The 18,072-nt window shown below is 42.7% G+C and overlaps 2 protein-coding genes across 2 annotated transcripts in view; both read left to right on the forward strand.

Annotated features, from left to right (window-relative positions):
* The first annotated feature begins 19 nt into the window (after nucleotides 1-19).
* Nucleotides 20-2,868, forward strand: LOC139375072 (serine dehydratase-like). The gene is made up of 7 exons (XM_071116493.1): nucleotides 20-501; nucleotides 924-963; nucleotides 1,044-1,183; nucleotides 1,328-1,416; nucleotides 1,703-1,930; nucleotides 2,042-2,172; nucleotides 2,306-2,868. The coding sequence occupies exons 1-7, from the start codon at nucleotides 349-351 to the stop codon at nucleotides 2,497-2,499; spliced, it is 975 nt and encodes a 324-aa protein (XP_070972594.1). The 5' UTR covers nucleotides 20-348; the 3' UTR covers nucleotides 2,500-2,868.
* Nucleotides 2,869-12,846: 9,978 nt separating this feature from the next.
* LOC139375073 (disheveled-associated activator of morphogenesis 1-like) overlaps nucleotides 12,847-18,072 on the forward strand; it is a 72,040-nt gene continuing 66,814 nt past the window's right edge. Inside the window, exon 1 of the mRNA XM_071116495.1 lies at nucleotides 12,847-12,999. The gene's annotated coding sequence lies outside the window, so the exon portion shown is untranslated. The remainder of the gene's footprint in view (nucleotides 13,000-18,072) is intronic.

The following is an 18,072-nucleotide window of genomic DNA, read 5'->3' on the forward strand; positions in this document are numbered from 1 at the left end:
GATCTATCCCACCTCCTTTGAAAGCTAAACATTAACGGATAGATATGGCAGTTTATGCAAAGGTCAGGGATAACTAATGTACTGATTGTCGCAGCAAGCTATCTTGTCACAAAGTTGCACCGCCTACGACTACAAACGGAATATTGTTCTACAGTAGCCTACTTCTTGCCTATTATTGTCTTGTCATCCGCAACGGAATTGCAATTTTAGTTGACAGCGGTACATTGCGTCTCTCTGTGGATTGGGCACATTGGCGAGAAAAGAAAACCTGGATTTGCACATACGCAATTTACGCACTGTCATTCAAGGGGACATCGAATACTTCCAACGTTGTTATCCTGAGCCCTCATGGCAAGCCCAAAAGCCTTTCACATAAATAGCCCGTTTTTGGAGAGCATAGACATGTCAAAACGGACGGGGACCGATGTGTATTTAAAAATGGAAGGTTCCCAACCATCCGGTTCATTCAAAATCCGTGGTATCGGACACCTGTGCCAAAAGGTAGGCATGTTCAAAGGGTTGAAGTAAAATGATCGTAAATCCAATTTACATAACATCTAATGACAACCATACGTAGAATAGAGATTTAGTAACATTTCAAAGATTAGCCTATTGTTTTACCCAAGTTATCAGCCTACATACTGGAAACAAACAACCTCACACGCACAAACCTTTGAAATTCTGCTCATCATGGAAAATATCCGCCATTATTATAAAGAGTTTGTTTCAGGTTTATTTAGTACTGCTCAAACACTGCGAAAACACCTCCTAGTGTTGACCAGATATATTTTTATTTAATGCTTCCTTGAGTTCATGACGATAAGAACAGAGCAACGTTTCAATATATAAATAACACTTTCCCAGTTTGAATTAAAAGAAAATACACATCTGATCAATGGCATTATACTTTTTAAAATTTCTAGATTGCAGGACCAGAGTCCAAAGGAGTTGTTTGCTCTTCAGGTAGTAGACGATTTATATAATAATATTTCCAAGTGATCCAAACATTCCCCAATATGACAATATCTTTATGTTGTGTTCAGGTGGCAACGCTGGGATGGCCACAGCCTATGTGGCACGCAAACTAAACATTCCAGCAACTATCATTGTGCCGTCATCCTCTCCTGAGCTGATTAGGGAGAAGCTAAAGGACCAGGGAGCCACGGTCAGAGTAGTCGGCAAGGTAATCCCGCCAATTAGTGACCACCTCTCCTCTCTAGTTTTTTCCAGCCTTATAACCAAAGACTGATTTACTTGTGGACTTTGTAGGCTACTCTGTTCCCCCAGGTGTTTGTTGCCATTTGTCTGTCTCATTTTTCCTGTTCAGGTGTGGGATGATGCCAATGATGAAGCCCTGCGTCTGACCCAGACTGATGGCCTGACCTATGTCCCACCCTTTGACCATCCTCTGCTCTGGTGAGAAGATACTCCAGTCACACCAACCTTAAATGAGCCTGTAAGGGGCATGACTTCTAGAATGACCGACTTAGATCACAAATAATGGTTCAGATTCTGTGAAATTAACACCATTCTTCTCCTATTAGGAGTTGCTGTTGCCTTTGCTTTTGAATAGACAGTTTCCCCACCCCTTTTCTTCTTGTTTGTCTCATTTTTTCCCCCTTTCTATTTTGTGTAAAGTGTATGGTGACACATTTGTTTGGAAATTACACTTTAAATATGATTTGATTTGATTCTCCCCCAGGCAAGGCCATGCCAGTATTGTGAGAGAGATCAAGGCCTCTCTTCCATCCAAGCCTGGGGCTGTAGTTTTATCTGTGGGGGGAGGAGGGCTGCTCTGTGGGGTGGTGGAGGGCATGAAGGAAGTGGGCTGGGCCAGTGTGCCCATCATCTGCATGGAGACTGAGGGAGCAGACTGTTTTAACGCAGCAGTAAAGGCTGGCAAGATAGTCACCCTCCCTGACATCACTAGGTGAGAAGAGAACAGAGATAACACTGAGATATTCATTTAGCTTTATGTTATATTCAAATCTTTTCTACTCTATTCCATTGTAATGATCTGGCATGATGGTTGCATTGCCAGTGAGGCCAAGTGTCTGGGTTCGAAGACGGTGTGCAGCCAGGCCTTTGAGTACATTAAGGAGGGCAACATGAACATCATATCAGAGCTGGTCACTGACCAGCAGGCCTTGCAAGCAGTGGAGACCTTCCTGGGTGAGGTTATACCAGACACCGCTGTTGTCAGATTGTGCATTCTAGAATAGTTTTAAATGTTGAATACATCTCCATACATTACTCTGCTTTATTTGATGTATAGTTATATGTGTGTGTGTGTGTGTCCGTCCAGACGAGGAGCGTGTGCTGGTGGAGCTGGCCTGTGGGGCTGCGTTAGCGGCTGTGTACTGTGGTGTCATCCAGAGACTGCAGGGTGAGGGCCGGCTGCCTGTTCCACTAGCAGGACCCCTAGTCATGATTGTCTGTGGAGGGAGCAGCATCAACCAGGCACAGCTGGAACATCTCAGGAAGGTCCTCAACAGATGAACACAGAACATGGAGCTCCTAGGCTGAGTCTCAAATGCCACCCTATTCTCTATATAGTTCAATACTTTTGACCAGGGCCTATAGCCTTGTTCCATAGTTGATCAAACAATAAAATATTTGGCTACAGCACATACAGTATGGACGAGGCTATTGGATTTCCACCAGCAGGTCATGGCTCCAGACTGTTTTAATGAAAGATAATGAGGACCGATTCGTAATTTGTTTTTTATTGCAGCTTCTCACCCTGTTGTATACATTTTCACAATGTTGACTAATGCTGCCTCTAATTTCCCTGCTTTGCAATCAGTGTCACATTTGGAAAATCTCTGACAACCTTTTATGTCTCATAGAATAAAATCTGATATACAATTCAGTAGTGGTTATTATCTGTACATTTAATGCTTTGTTCAAATGCAGTTACTATTTGTTACCAGCAGGTGGTACTCCTTGTTGAGAATTCCAACCAAAAGACCAGTGGACTTGGTAGGCTATATTAAGAAGACAACCGTTGCTTAACTTCTGACATCATTCTGTTTCTATCGGCTATAAGCATGTATTTTCTGGTATTCCATTGTTTATTTGATATACATTTAGGCTACTATTTTGTTTAAGCTGACATGGTTGATGAACCCAACGTGGCTATGTTTAACAGATATCAGTAGAAGCCTCATAAAATCTATCATATAATAATCTAAAATAGTAATGAAAAAGCAGAGACAGGTTGAAGAAGGATTTTTAAGCCTTTGAGACATAGATTGTGTGTGTGCTATACAGAGGGTGAATGGGCAAGACAAAATATTTCAGTGCCTTTGAACTGGGTATGGTAGTAGGTGCCAGGCGCACTGGTTTGAGTGTTTCAAAAACTGCAAAGCTACTGGGTTTTTCACACTCAACAGTTTCTCGTGTGTACCAAGAATGGTCCACCACCCAAAGGGCATCCAGACAACTTGACACAACTGTGGGACACAATGTCTGTGAGTTAGACACCATCTCCCAAGCTACAGGGTCATAAGAAGCACCACAGAATGGAATAGCACCATTGCTTATGTGAGTTTATTGAATGTGACAGGTTTACCTCACACTTATGAAGCAGTTCACCAAGGCACTAGGTCAGTCACAGTTCTACCAGGCCTTTCCAGGAAGAGAGTTGATTTACAAATGTAAGTATGATTTCCCAGCATGACTATAACAATTCAAGATTATAGTAAAACATTTAGTTTAAAAAAGTAATAAAATAAAGTAAGGTGCTTTTCCTCTTTTTGGACACTGATATGTTGTAAATGACAGTCATTGAGATCCACTATGAAGATGTGATTAAGCTTTAATTTCTTTGAAATGCTTTTTAATGACTATTTTCATAGTCTATTATCCCTCCCCCAGGGGATGGAGTCTTAAAGGATAATCTGAGACCAGATCAGAGACATTAGAGGATTGATTCCCCACCTCCCTTAAGAGGACATCTTCCCTCATATTCGCTGAGGTTGTATCCCAAATTACACCCTATTCCCTATATAGTGTATTATTTTTATGGCCAAAAGTAGTGCACTATATAAAGAATAAGGTGCCACTTGAGAAGCAGCCTCAGCTATCAATGATGATGCCTTCCAGACAAGGAAAATACAGGCTGGTACAATATTAGGTATAGACATTGGCATACTAACTTCTTTCTTTACTGTAATGTAGTTAAAGGAAGTAACGCTGTAAGCAGTTTTCATTGAAAACTATCACACGTGTAGCCTTTTAAGTGAAAATACACAAATGTGTTAGTAATGTTTAGTGTGGATGAAATACATGTATGTTTGAGATATGAAAGATTTAAGAGCGGGAGCAAAGAGCTGCATAGTTTGCCTGTCTGCTAAAGAATGTTTCTTTGTTCTGTTCGCTAGGTCTATAATACAGTAGACTAGTTTATGGAAATAGTGTTGCAGTCCCAACTTTATTCATCCCAGTCATTTTTAAACAAAGCATGACATATTATCCATCATGTTCTTTGTGTGCAGGTAGGAGCGCCAAGCTCAGAGCCACTGATGGGGCGGGTACTGAACCAATCATTAATCCTCCATCAATCACAACCTTTGATGTTTAGATGTAAGTGTGTAGGCAAGGCTTGATGGGTTTTTCCTTTGGTTTAAAACTATAAATCAAGTGCTGGAAATCAAAACTTTGTAAAATAAACATTTGTTTCACTTGCTGTATGTTCTATCTGCCTTATGAAGAGCTCCTAGCTCTCACATTTCCACAGTGAAGTTGTAGAGGCCTTGTCTGGTTGGCTTTGCTCAACAGAGGTGGGCAGTACTCCTAACAAATGTATTGGTATCAGGAATTTCATCAAAAGATCACTATGAAGTCAACAAGTCTACATCTTTGACCTTTAGGTGAGGCAAATGAAAGTGACCGAATCATCACAAATGACTCTGGTTGAGTTACAGTACAGCTAAGTCAGAGAGAGAACAGAACAGACCTGTGAAGAGAACAGAAAGAGAAAAAAAATAAAGAAATCCAGGAATAAGTAGAGAACAGAGACAGGAACCTTAGTTTGAACTCTACAGTCGTGCCTGCCCTGCCTGACAACAAAGACCAGTCAGTCTGTACAGGGTGCTTATCCCTGGAGCAGTTTTACTGTGCTGTACTGACTGTACACTACAGCTACATGCCTCTATTAGCCCCTGAGCAGGGTACAATAAGCAGGCCCGGACAATTTAAATATTTACGCAATACTCCCAGGCCAACTTTTGGAAGTGCTGCCCTTCGTACATAAAGCAGACCAACCAGCCCCTGACGTCACCCTATGCTTTATGCCTGCATGCCTCCCTCCCTTCACTGGCTCTGGCTCTTGGAAGGGTGAGCAGAACAGAACCTCGACCCCCCCCCCCCCCCCCCCCAAAAAAAAACCTCCTGAACCAACACTTGCAGTTGAGCCATTTTTACATTCATCATCACTCCATCAAGGGAAATATCTATTCTTTATTAAAAAAAAGATATCTACATACGCTACAGAACACCCACTCATTCAAGAGTTTTTCTTTATTTTTACTATGTTCTACATTGTGGAATAATAGTGAAGACATCAAAACTATGAATTAACACATTTGGAATCATATAGTAACCCAAAATAATTTTTTAACAAATCAAAATATATTTTATATTTGAGATTCTTCAAACAGCCACCCTTTGCTTTGATGACAGCTTTGCACACGCTTGGCATTCTCGCAACCAGCTTCACCTTGAATGCTTTTCCTACAGTCTTGAAGGAGTTCCCACATATGCTGAGCACTTGTTGGCTGCTTTTCCTTCACTCTGCGGTCTGACCATCTCAATCCCAAACCATCTCAATTTGGTTGAGGTTGGGGGATTGTGGAAGCCAGGTCATCTGATGCAGCACTCCATCACTCTCCTTTTTGGTAAAATAGCCCTTACACAGCCTGGAGGTGTGTTGGGTCATTGTCCTGTTGAAAAAAAAATGACAGTCCCACTAAGTGCAAACCAGAAGGAATGGCGTATCTCTGCAGAATGCTGTGGTAGACATGCTGGTTAAGTGTGCCTTGAATTCTAAATAAATCACAGACATTGTCAGCAGCAAAGCACCCCCACACCATCACACCTCCTCCTCCATGCTTTACGGTGGGAAATACACATGCGGAGATCATCCGTTCACCCACACCACGTCTCACAAAGACACAGTGATTGGAAGCAAACATCTCCAATTTGGACTCCAGACCAAAGGACACATTTCCACAGGTCGATTGTCCATTGCTCGTGTTTCTTGGCCCAAACAAGTCTCTTCCTCTTATTGGTGTCCTTTAGTAGTGGTTTCTTTGTAGCAATTTGACCACGAAGGCCTGATTCACACAGTCTTCTCTGAACAGTTGATGTTGAGATGTGTCTGTTACTTGAACTGTGAAGCATTTATTTGGGCTGCAATTTCTGAGGCTCTAATGAACTTTGCAGCATAGATAACTTTGTGTCTTCCATTCCTGTGGCGGTCCTCATGAGAGCCAGTTTCATCATAGCACTTGAAGAAACTTTAAAAGTGCTTGAAATGTTCCGTATTGACTGACTTTCATGTCTTACAGTAATGATGGACTGTTGTTTCTCTTTGCTTATTTGAGCTGTTCTTGCCATTATATGGACTCGGTCTTTTACCAAATAGTGCTATCTTCTGTTACCCCCCCACCTTGTCACAACACAACTGATTGGCTCAAACGCATTAAGAAGGAAAGAAATTCCACAAATGTACTTTTAACAAGGCACACCTGTTAATTGAAATGCATTCCAGGTGACTACCTCATGAAGCTGGTTGAGAGAATGCCAAGCGTGTGCAAAGCTGTATTCAAGGTAACGGGTGGTGTCAGGAGTGCGTAACTGGTGGCATGGAAGTCAAACGCAGGAGAGCAGAGCTTGGTAAATAGCCGGAGCCGTTTAATGTACATAACTACCGGCATACAAAAATAACAAAACACATGGCCAACAAAACCCGTATCGCACCAGTCACATAAAGCACACGTACTTACAAAAAACAATTCCCAACAAGGACATGGGGGAAACAGAGGGAACATATACAACATGTAATTAGGGAATTAAAACCAGGTGAGTGCTACAAACCAGACAAAACAAATGGAACATGAAAAATAGATTGATGATGGCTAGACGTCCTGTGACCGCCGTCGTGACAGGTGGCTATTTGAAAATATAAAATATATTTTCGTTCAAGACTTTTTTGGTTACTACATGATTCCATGTGTGTTATTTCATAGTTTTGATGTCTTCACCATTATTCTATAATGTAAAAAATAGCACAAATAAAGAAAAACCCTTGAATGAGTATGTGTTCTAACATTTGTGACCAGTAGTGTATATTTCAGGATAATGTGTATCCCTGGAAACAATCAGAATTCATGTAAACATTACAGTTTTGAAAATGGAGCTTGTCCAAAAAAGTGTCCTCTTGGCACAGTTTACGTATGGTGTAAATTGAGCCACGGAACAGGGTAAGTGATTTACTTTGGTTTAGATACAAGCATCATGAAACTGCTAAGAATGCATAAGAATGGTGCCGGAGGAGATGGGTGCCGGAGAGGAGATGGCTGCCGTTTTACAGGCTCCTAACCAATTCTGCTACTTTGTATTTTTTCAGGTTGTTTATAACTTATTTTGTACATAATGTTTCTGCCACCGTCTCTTATTACCGAAAGAGCTTCTGGATATCAGAACAGCGATTACTCACCTCGAACTGGACAAAGATTTTTCTTTAATCAATCGGATGCGAAGGATTTACTCCAGATATCCGACCAGGCCCAAATCCCTGTCATTCGCATGAAGAGAAGATGCCGATACAGGGGACACAGGTCCGGGTTCCTTGTGAGAATTCGTCGGCGAGTGAGCAAACCCGCCTCGACCATCCGTCCTATTGGCCATTGTGCAATCATTGGAGAATAAACTGGATTAACTTCGTTCAAGACTATCCTACCAACAGCACATTAAAAACTGTAATATCTTATGTTTCACCGAGTCGTGGCAGAACGATGACATGGATAACATACAGCTGGATGGATTTTCCGTGCATCAGCAAGATAGAACATGTGCCTCCAGTAAGACAAGGGGAGGTGGTATGTGTCTATTTGTCAATAACAAAATCAAATATTAAGGAAGTCTCGAGGTTATGCTCGCCTGTGGTAGATTATCTCATGATAAGATGTAGACCACACTATTTACCAAGATAGTTTTCATCTATATTTTTTCATAGCTGTCTATTTACCACCACAAACGAATGCTGGCAACGAGCTGTATAAAGCCATAAACAAACAAGAAAATGCTCATCCAGAGGCGGCACTCCTAGTGGCCCGGGGAGTTTAAAGCAGAGAAAACTTAAATCCGTTTTACCTAATTTCTACAAGCATGTTACATGTGTGACTAGCTTAATACGGAAGTGGTCAGATGACGCAGATGCTAAGATACAGGAATATTTTGCTAGTACAGACTGGAACATGTTCCGGGACTCATACGATGGCATTGAGGAGTTTACCACATTAGTAACCGGCTTCATCAATAAGTGCGCCGATGACGTTGTCCCCACAGTAACCGTACGTAATACCCCAACCAGAAGCCATGGATTACAGGTAACATCCGCACAGAGTTAAAGGGTAGAGCTGCCGCTTTCAAGGAGTGGGACTCTAACCCGGACGCGTATAAGAAATCCCGCTATGCCCTCAGACGAACCATCAAACAAAGCGTAAATACAGGACTAAGATTGAATGCTACTACTTGACATGGCTTCTAAACTATTACGGACTACAAAGGGAAGCCCAGCTGCGAGCTGCCCTGTGACACAAGCCTACAAGATGAGCTAAATTACTTCTATGCGTGCTTCGAGGCAAGCAACACTGAAGCATGCATGAGAGCATCAGCTGTTCCAGACGGCTGTGTGATCGTGCTCGCCGTAGCCGATGTGATTAAGACCTTTAAACAGGTCAACATTCACAAGGCTGCAGGGCCAGACGGATTCCCAGGACGTATACTCCAAGCATGCGCTGACCAACTGGCAAGTATCTTCACTGACATTTTCAACCTGTCCCTGGACGAGTCTGTAATACTTACATGTTTCAAGCAGACCACCATAGTCCCCGTGCCCAAGAACACCAAGGTAACCTGACTACCGACCCCGTAGTACTCAAGTCTGTAGCCATGAAGTGCTTTGAAAGGCTGGTCATGGCTCACATCAACACCATCATCCCAGAAACCCTAGACCCATTCCAATTTGCATACCACCCCAACAAATCCACAGATGACACAATCTCTATTGCACTCAACACTGTCCTTTCCCACATGGACAAAAGCAACACCTATATAAGAATGCTGTTAATTGACAACAGCTCAGCATTCAAAACCATTGTGCCCTCAAAGCCTAGGGACCCTGGGACTGAAGACCTCCCTCTGCAACCGGATCCTGGACTTCCTGAAGGGCCGCCCATAGGTGGTAAGAGTAGGCAACAACACATCTGCCACGCTAATCTTCAACACGGGGGCCCCTCAGGGCTGCGTTCTTAGTCCCCTCCTGTACTCTGTTCACCCATGACTTGGTGCCCAAGCACGACTCCAACACCATCATTAAGTTTGCCAATGACACAACGATGGCAGGCCTGATCAACAACGAGGCAGCTTATAGGGAGGTCAGAGACCTGGAAGTGTGGTGCCAGGACAACAACCTCTCCCTCAACATGATAAAGACAAAGGAGATGATCATGGACAACAGGATAAGGAGGGCTGAGCACGCCCACATTCTCATCGACAGGGCAGTAGTGGAGCAGGTTGAGAGCTTCAAGTTCCTTGGTGTACACATCACCAACAAACTATCATGGTCCAAACACACCAAGGCAGACGTGAAGAGGGCACAACAACACCTATTCCCTCTCAGGAGAATGAAATGATTTGGCATTGTCACGTTCTGACCTTTATTTCCTTTGTTTTGTCTTTATTTAGTATGGTCAGGGCGTGAGTTGGGGTGGGCAGTCTATGTTTGTTTTTCTAAGTTTGGTTTCTGTTTCGGCCTAATATGGTTCTCAATCAGAGGCAGGTGTCGTTAGTTGTCTCTGATTGAGAATCATACTTAGGTAGCCTGGGTTTCACTGTTGGTTTGTGGGTGTTTGAGCGTCAAGTCTAGGTTCAAAAGGCTTCTTAACAGCTTCTACCCCCAAGCCTTAAGATTGCTGAACAGCTAATCAAATGGCGACCGGACTATTTGCATTGACCCCCCCCCCCCCCCCCTTTTTTACGCTGCTACTACTCACTGTTTATTATCACTATACTCCTACCTACATGTACATATTACCTCAATTACCTTGATTAACCTGTACTCCAGTACATTGACTCGGTACCGGTACCCCCTGTATATAGCCTCGTTATTGTTATATTATTGTTGTTCTTTTATTTTTTTATTTTGTAAATATTTTTCATAACTCAAATTTTTCTTAAAACAGCATTGTTGGTTAAGGGCTTGTAAGTAAGCAATACACGGTAAGGTCTACTACACCTGTTGTATTCGGGCGCATGTGACAAATAAAATGTCATCTGATTTGAACACAATAAATTCATTTGACTTGTTGAAATAACCCAATTTGCTTACCATTATTTCTATGTGGTTTTATCATTCACAGGCTCCATGAAATGATGACCTCTTCCTAAATATTTGGTCAAATTATACATTTTGTGTATGGCTTCCTATAAACAAGGGTGGCTCAATTTAGCCCACTCATCCTTACATAAAAGGAGCAAAAAAAACATTTAGGTCTAAAATCAGTAGTAAATTGCTGTATTCCAAAATTGACCATAGTCCTGCTCCGCATGCACAACCAGCTACTGTCATGATTGTAATTCTGCCGCACAGTTCTCATTCCAACAGTATTCCTACAATACCCTGTAATTCTGTCTGTGTCCTGTTTTTGGCTAAATAAATCACGTTACCCTTCCCCAATAGCTCCCATCAGCGCTGCGAAACTTGAAACTCAACTTTGACATAGTTCTCCATGCATAAGAGGGTTTCAAAGACTTTTCACATCACCTTTTAATTACCTCACTTTATTAACTGTAGCCACTAGCTACATCTAGATGTATTCTATTTTATTTTATAAACTGGGTGGTTCGAGCCCTGAATGCTGATTGGCTGACAACCGTGGTATATCAGACTGTATACCACGGGCATGACAAAACATTTATTTTTACTGCTCTAATTACGTTGGTAACCAGTTTATAATAACAATAAGGCACCTCAGGGCTTTGTGGTATATGGTCAATATACCATGGCTAAGGGCTGTGCCTAAGAACAGCCCTTAGCTGTGGTATATTGGCCATATACCACACCCCCTCGTGCCTTATTGCTTAAGTATACCATGGGTACGACAAAACATGTATTTTTACTGCTCTAAGTATATTGTTAACCAGTTTATAATAGCAAATCAAATCAATTCAAATTTTATTTGTCACATACACATGGTTAGCAGATGATGTTAATGCGAGTGTAGCGAAATGCTTGTGCTTCTAGTTCCGACAATGCAGTAATAACCAACGAGTAATCTAACCTAATAATTTCACAACAACTACTTTATACACACAAGTGTAAAGAGATGAAGAATATGTACATAAAAATATATGAATGAGTGATGGTACAGAACGGCATAGGCAAGATGCAGTAGATGGTATCGAGTACAGTATATACATATGAGATGAGTAATGTAGGGTATGTAAACATATAAAAGTGTAACTGTTTAAAGTGGCTAGTGATAGTATATACACGTTGTATTGTGCCTAAGAACAGCCCTTAGCCGTGGTATATTGGCCATATACCACACCACCTCGTGCGTTATTGCTTAAGTATACCACGGGTATGACACATTTATATTTACTGCTCTAAGTATGTTGGTAACCAGTTTATAATAGCATTAAAGCACCTTTGGGGTTTATGGTATACACGCCTTTGGGGTTTATGGTATACACGTGTTGCGTCGTACCTAAGAACAGCCCTTAGCCATGGTATATTGGCCATATACCACACCTCCTCGGGCCTTATTGCTTAAATATATTGTAATAAAACAGCAGGGAGCAGGTCTCGAACCCTCGACCTTCGAGCCCGAGGTCCGGCGCGCTATCGACTGTGCCGCAAAAGCATGCTGGTGCGGCAGGGACGATTTCCGCGTTTATAAACCCAGGGTCGTTACACTATAATTCTATTATATTCTATACCAGATATATGCCTGTCAGATGAAGATGTCATGTTGAATTGTCACATTGTCTTGTAATCTAGGCTCTCAATCAACCATTTACACATCTGCTTTTTTTCACCAAGTGATAGCGGCGCACCATTCCTCTGGAACGACATTTCCCATGAAAACATGAGCTTTGTAATTAATCGTTGGTCCGTGAGCGCTGACACCAAAGACAGTACCAAAGACAGTACAGCAGAAACATCTTCTCCATTAGAAATACCAGATCACGCTTGTAGGCGATGTCATGGTGACTGTCATGGTTGGCTGGCTGAAGTTATGCGCAGAAACACGTCTTCGGTCTAACGGGTCGTTTTGCACCGAACTGCGCATGTGCAAAGGCACTCATTCGATATAAAGTTGTTTTGACAAAAATGTAAACGTGTCTGTTTGTCACTTTCACGAGGTTGGAGTAATAACATGTCCAACTAGATAAGATATTGGCTCGAATCTAGATTGTGCATTTAAAATTCGAGAAAATTAACATCTAAAGAAGAATTGTTCACTTCTCTAACTTCTCAATCCCAAAACCCCTACCTGACCTGCTTGGTCTGCTTCACAAGCTTTCCCGGAAGCCTCGCGATCTCGAGCCTTTGGGTTTAGACTCTGTGCTTACACAATGGCCTGTGCTGACACGGGCCAAAAGGGATGATGTCACCTGCAACAGCCCTATGATTATTGTGTTAAAGGGGAATACACAACCATAAAGCACCGATCGAACTGCTTCAATTATGGATTTGTTTACAAGGTAAGCTAAATCGATATTAGATAACTAGCACGATGACGGTGGTGTATTTTTTTTCCCCACATACAAATATATTCCAGATACATTTTTTACATATTTACGGCAACAGATCGACACAGATGAGACCCGATGACCGAGGATCAGCTAGATGGGTGGGACGAAGGGATAAAACATGCAAATTCGATTGCAAATGAAAGATCTATGTATACCGCCGCCACATTTTGGATGCAAAACTGCACAGTTAAAGGCGATTTGATTACCTCGGTATGTGAAGAATGTCTTTACGCGGTTTCAAGTGTCGTGTGTCTTTTGTATCAGTTCGTGTATTTATGCGGGCTTGTGGCGAAGAAGCCGGTGTTATATCTCTGGAACTGGTGTTCGCATGCAATGCAACTATAGTAGGCCTATACAAGTGAATGCTTTGATCTGTTGTAATTTTATTAATGCAGTGTAGCCTAAACCAGTTTTTTTGTTTTGCAATTAGGCCTACAGTGTGATTATGGTGTGAATGATCGAGATTGGGAACAAGTTAGATATATGCATTCACAACGTGTATTACTCTACTGTTCCAACTGTAATTTGCCTATGAATGTCATTTCCCTTGAACGTCAGTTAGAAGCTACACTACATTACCAAAAGTATGTGGACACACGCTCATAGGACATCTCATTCCCAAATCATGGGCATTAATATGGAGTTGGCTCCCCCCCTTTGCTGCTTTAACAGCCTCCACTCTTCTGGGAAGGCTTTCCATTAGATGTTGGAACATTGCTGCGGGGACTTGCTTCTGTTCAGCCACAAGAGCATGAATGAAGTTGGGCAATTAGGCCTGGCTCACATCCGAAGTTCCAATTCATCCCAAAGGTGTTTGATGAGGTTGAGGTCAGGGTTCTATGCAAACCAGTCAAGTTCTTCCACACCAATCTCGAAATTTGAAAGATAAGATCCTTATGTTTCCAAAACTGTACGGCAAGCGACGCGTGTTAATGTTCAGACCGAGAGTCTCGGCTCTTTAAGTTTTACCATCAACAAGCAAACAAGTTTCTCTCAATGATATATTGTTGTTAGGAAACTGTCTGTAGTTTGTATTCTATACTCTTTCCTTGGGGTCAGAGTAGCAGTGAGGGACATACAAGCAATTCCACAGTAACAGTGATTCTGAGACTCAGATTTTTCACTTTAAAATGCACGTTTGGTAGCAGAATGAGGGCAAAATCCGTCATTCTATCTGTTCTTTAGATCTGCACTGTTCAAGTAAATGTATTTTTGTCAAATTTTCTGTGGAAGTTATGAAAAGTAGTTATTGGTTTAACTTTGCTACCATTTGGTTTTTGTTTGACATAGATTTTAAAGTGAGAGTCTCAGCATCCCTCTTATCGTGGAAGTAAGCATTTCACTGTTAGTCCACCCACACCTGTTGTTCACGAAGCATGTGACAAATCAACTTTCATTTTGATTAAAAAAGGGCCTAGAGGACATTACAACTTGTTTACATGCATCAGTTTTGCCCCTCTAACCCTATCATCAGGTGAGGCATTAAAAATAAAAGATTTAACCAATGTTTGCTGAACCGTCTTGTGCGCAATCCACCCCTAATTGCTGTGTGTAATGATGTAGAAGATGGGTGATGTCTTGGTTGCCTCCATGCACTGACGTCCGTGATGTTAGACATGCATAGGCTTGAATGTTCTATCATACGCAAAATAGTCTACATGCTACCCAGAGGTCTCTGATCAAGCCCAAGTCATGCTAATGACAACAAGCCTAGTAGCTCAGTGCTAAATTGTTCTCGTTCTGAAATATGATGGGTATTTTGTAGGGCTGACACAAATCACATGCCTCAGTCAGCCTCACGATCACTTAGATTACTACAGTGCTGTTAATCATCCATTCCAGACCAGGCCCCTCTGTGTGTGTTTTTGTGTCTGTGTGCGGCACTGGATTCTCAGCCTTTTTAATAAGTAATACCTCCGATACTTAACACGCTGAGCACCGGGCAGAAGCCCAAGTCTCTTCCAGGCATCATCAGACCATTCCGTTTAGATGGGTTCCTGTCTGGCTGCCTACGCTGCGCCCCCAGGCTGACATTCCCCCTGGTTCACCAGCCTTGAATCGCAGGTTCCTACTACTGACCTCTCTGCATTCCCCTGTCTGGGGGACTGACTGGGGCTCTAATAGCGTATATAATCCCACCCTCCCCCTCTCTCTTGTGTGGGTGTGTGTGTATGCACATTTTGTGTGCGTGTCTGGCGTGTCTATTTTGTTATCCAGCAGACAGCCACAAGGGGATTTTATTTAGCTCAATTAGTGAGAGATCTGGAATCGCTGACATGAAGTGTGGGAGTAGCAGAAGCCTTAAATTAAAACCAATGAGGTCATACTGATAGAATACCATAAACACTGTACTGTAGGAGCTATCTCAACGTGAGGGAATGTCACAGCTATGCCAAGATGTGATACCAGAACTTCTTTCCACTACAAGTAACCAATACTGAGCAAGGAGGAGTTCTGTGAGAGATGTTTGTGTTCCTCTGTGATGTTCCCACCCCCCCTCGAACTCATCTAAATCTCTGCTCACAGCAGCCCCAGTCCCAGACTCAGTCATGCACAATGACACCATGACGTATGGGTAAAGAGTCATTAATACCATTAGTTTTTAAAACATATTAATAGAACTTAAGTGATGAATGAATGACTGACCTCTAGTCTACCTCTGTGGTGGCAGATGCAGTCTGAGGAGAAGTACAGATGAGCTAGATGGGTGGTAGAGAAATGAGGTAGAGCATTCACCTCTAACTGGGCTAGGTCTAGTTGTTCATAACACATGCCGGTCTTGAGCTAACTCTATGGCAATTGGGAAAGCCTTTCAAAAGAGCAACATTGAAGCTCTTCCACTAAATGTGTGCAGGAGCTACCTCCGGATATATATATATATATATAGCGTTTGGCACAGTTCTGGTTGGCACTGTTTTTTCCTCCTAATTTAGTTATGATGATTTAGTTTTTGGAATAGTTTTGTTGCTATGTCAAAACATTGCTCAGGTGAGGTGAGGATAAATTAGGTAACTCACTCAGTGAAACCAAGCCAGTTGTTTTCCTTTCGGTGCTCGCTCAGCTTCCGCCTTTGCCTGTGAACTGCTCTGGAGAATGATTTACCAGTGTACTCTATGCTCTGCTAGACTTTGTGTGTGTTTGTGTTTTGCTTTGTGTGTGTTCTAGACTTGCATATTTGCATGTGGTGGAGACAGACATAGCATAAGACAGACATTGCATAAAGGTTGGTGGGTGGTAACACCCTTTGTACCACCCACATTAAAATTAGGCAGATAGAAGGAGCACCAGCATGTGCGGTCGGTGCACCGGGCACCATTTAGTTTTCTGCGTAGGACTAGTATGAAGTGGATGGGACTATCCCAGAGGCCTCTGTAGCCCTGCCCTGCCTGCCTTGCCCCACCCATTGAGCCCAGCCCTCTGTCCGGTGAGGCTCAACAATGGTCCAGTGTAGCTGTTTGAACAACTTCCCATTCTCTGCTTGTGTGCTTCATTGGGGCTGGACAATGGTGTGTCCTGGTGTTATTCATTCTCAGGCAGAGGCGCAGCCAGCCAGTCTGTCTGTCACCCCACCCCACTTCCTCAGTGAGCCTCAGCTCCCCCTAACTCTGGTCCTCTAGCCCAGCTCCCCCTAACTCTGGTCCTCTAGCCCAGCTCCTCCTAACTTAAACCCTCCAGAGGGCTGCCTCAGTGAGCCTAGCTCCCCTCGCTGCTCCCCTAGAGAAGGTTGTCAGCACCCACACAGCATACACAAACGTACACCCCAAAGATGGAGAAGCTTTGCAGACTGTGTTGATAGTACTTTATAGCCAACGGGCAGCTGGAAAGTGTGCCTAATGCATAAAAGGGTTTTTCTTCCTCTCTCTCTTTTTAACTTATGTTAGTCTTTGAGTGGTTGTGACGAGCAAGCAGCTTTGAAATGTTTTCTGCTTTGAGGCTTGTGTGTATGCTTTGAATAATCTTCCGTATTTGGCGAGTGTGTTACAATACTATGCTTTGAATCGTCTTGTTTGGCAACAGGGCAGAGAGAGTGTGAACAGGCATTCATCTTAGAGGTACACATTACATCACCACACTCAGAAACAATGAGACCCTCACGTACAAACTAAGCCGGCTCCTACTCTTATCCCTAACCATGAAGTAACAAGTAAGAACTCTGAAAACCGTAGTTGGGGCAGGAGTGAAACTATGAGCCAGAATGGTTTTCCACAGGGGAAGGCCTAAATGGATTCATGTCTCGTTTGCGACATGCTAACAAAGAGCCCAGGCGGCATTCCACTGTGAATAAGCTTGAAGAGCGTCTCTTGTTTGTCATCAACATTCCACATCACTGACACTGTTGTTCCAAATGGCTGGAAGGGTTCCATGAGTTGAAGCAATGTGCCTTGTCATGTTGCAGTGATACGTGATCAGCATGAATGATTGCTACAGTGTTGCTTCAGTAATGTGACATGCAAAAGGTGACCAAATTAAAAAAAGCGGTGATGTTCATAGCTACCTGACGGCTACCGGTTTGAATGAACAAACTCCCATGCCTGCCTTAATGCTCCTCACTCCGTGGTTGCTGTTTTCACAGACGACTACAGCATTTGCTCACCTATCAATGTTATTGTGAGTGGGGCAGTTTCTGATATAGTGTGTGAGTGATTGTACTCTAAATAGTGATGGGGTTTCCAGATGAAGCAAACCAATGGGATTGTTTTTGTAATGTTCACAATAAGAATTGATTTCCCATGGCACATCAAATGGAACCAAGTATTTGTTTTTAACCGTCTGACCATAGGCCTATATGGGCTGTAGGTTCTTTGTAGTGCTTCAAAGGACTCATAATATTGTGTAAGATCATTCAATATGGACATGCTGTGCTTTCTATGCCTCTCAGCCTCTCTGTTCCCTGAATAAGATGATTTATAAGAAATGTTTTCTGTCATATTGGTACTTCTTGTCTGTCTCCTTTGGCTAGATTTTAAACAGAAGGGGGGGGGGGGGGGGCTGACCTTTCACCATAAAGCACAGGTCCTCCTC

This window comes from Oncorhynchus clarkii, chromosome 19 (assembly GCF_045791955.1).
Source record: "Oncorhynchus clarkii lewisi isolate Uvic-CL-2024 chromosome 19, UVic_Ocla_1.0, whole genome shotgun sequence".
Taxonomy (NCBI): Eukaryota; Metazoa; Chordata; class Actinopteri; order Salmoniformes; family Salmonidae; genus Oncorhynchus; species Oncorhynchus clarkii.

Coding starts and splice junctions, on each gene's coding strand:
- LOC139375072 (XM_071116493.1), top strand. CDS start 349: ATGGCAAGCCCAAAAGCCTTTCACATAAATAGCCCGTTTTTGGAGAGC. Junction 964..1,043: donor AGGAGTTGTTTGCTCTTCAG/GTAGTAGACGAT, acceptor TGTTGTGTTCAG/GTGGCAACGCTGGGATGGCC. Junction 2,173..2,305: donor AGCAGTGGAGACCTTCCTGG/GTGAGGTTATAC, acceptor GTGTCCGTCCAG/ACGAGGAGCGTGTGCTGGTG.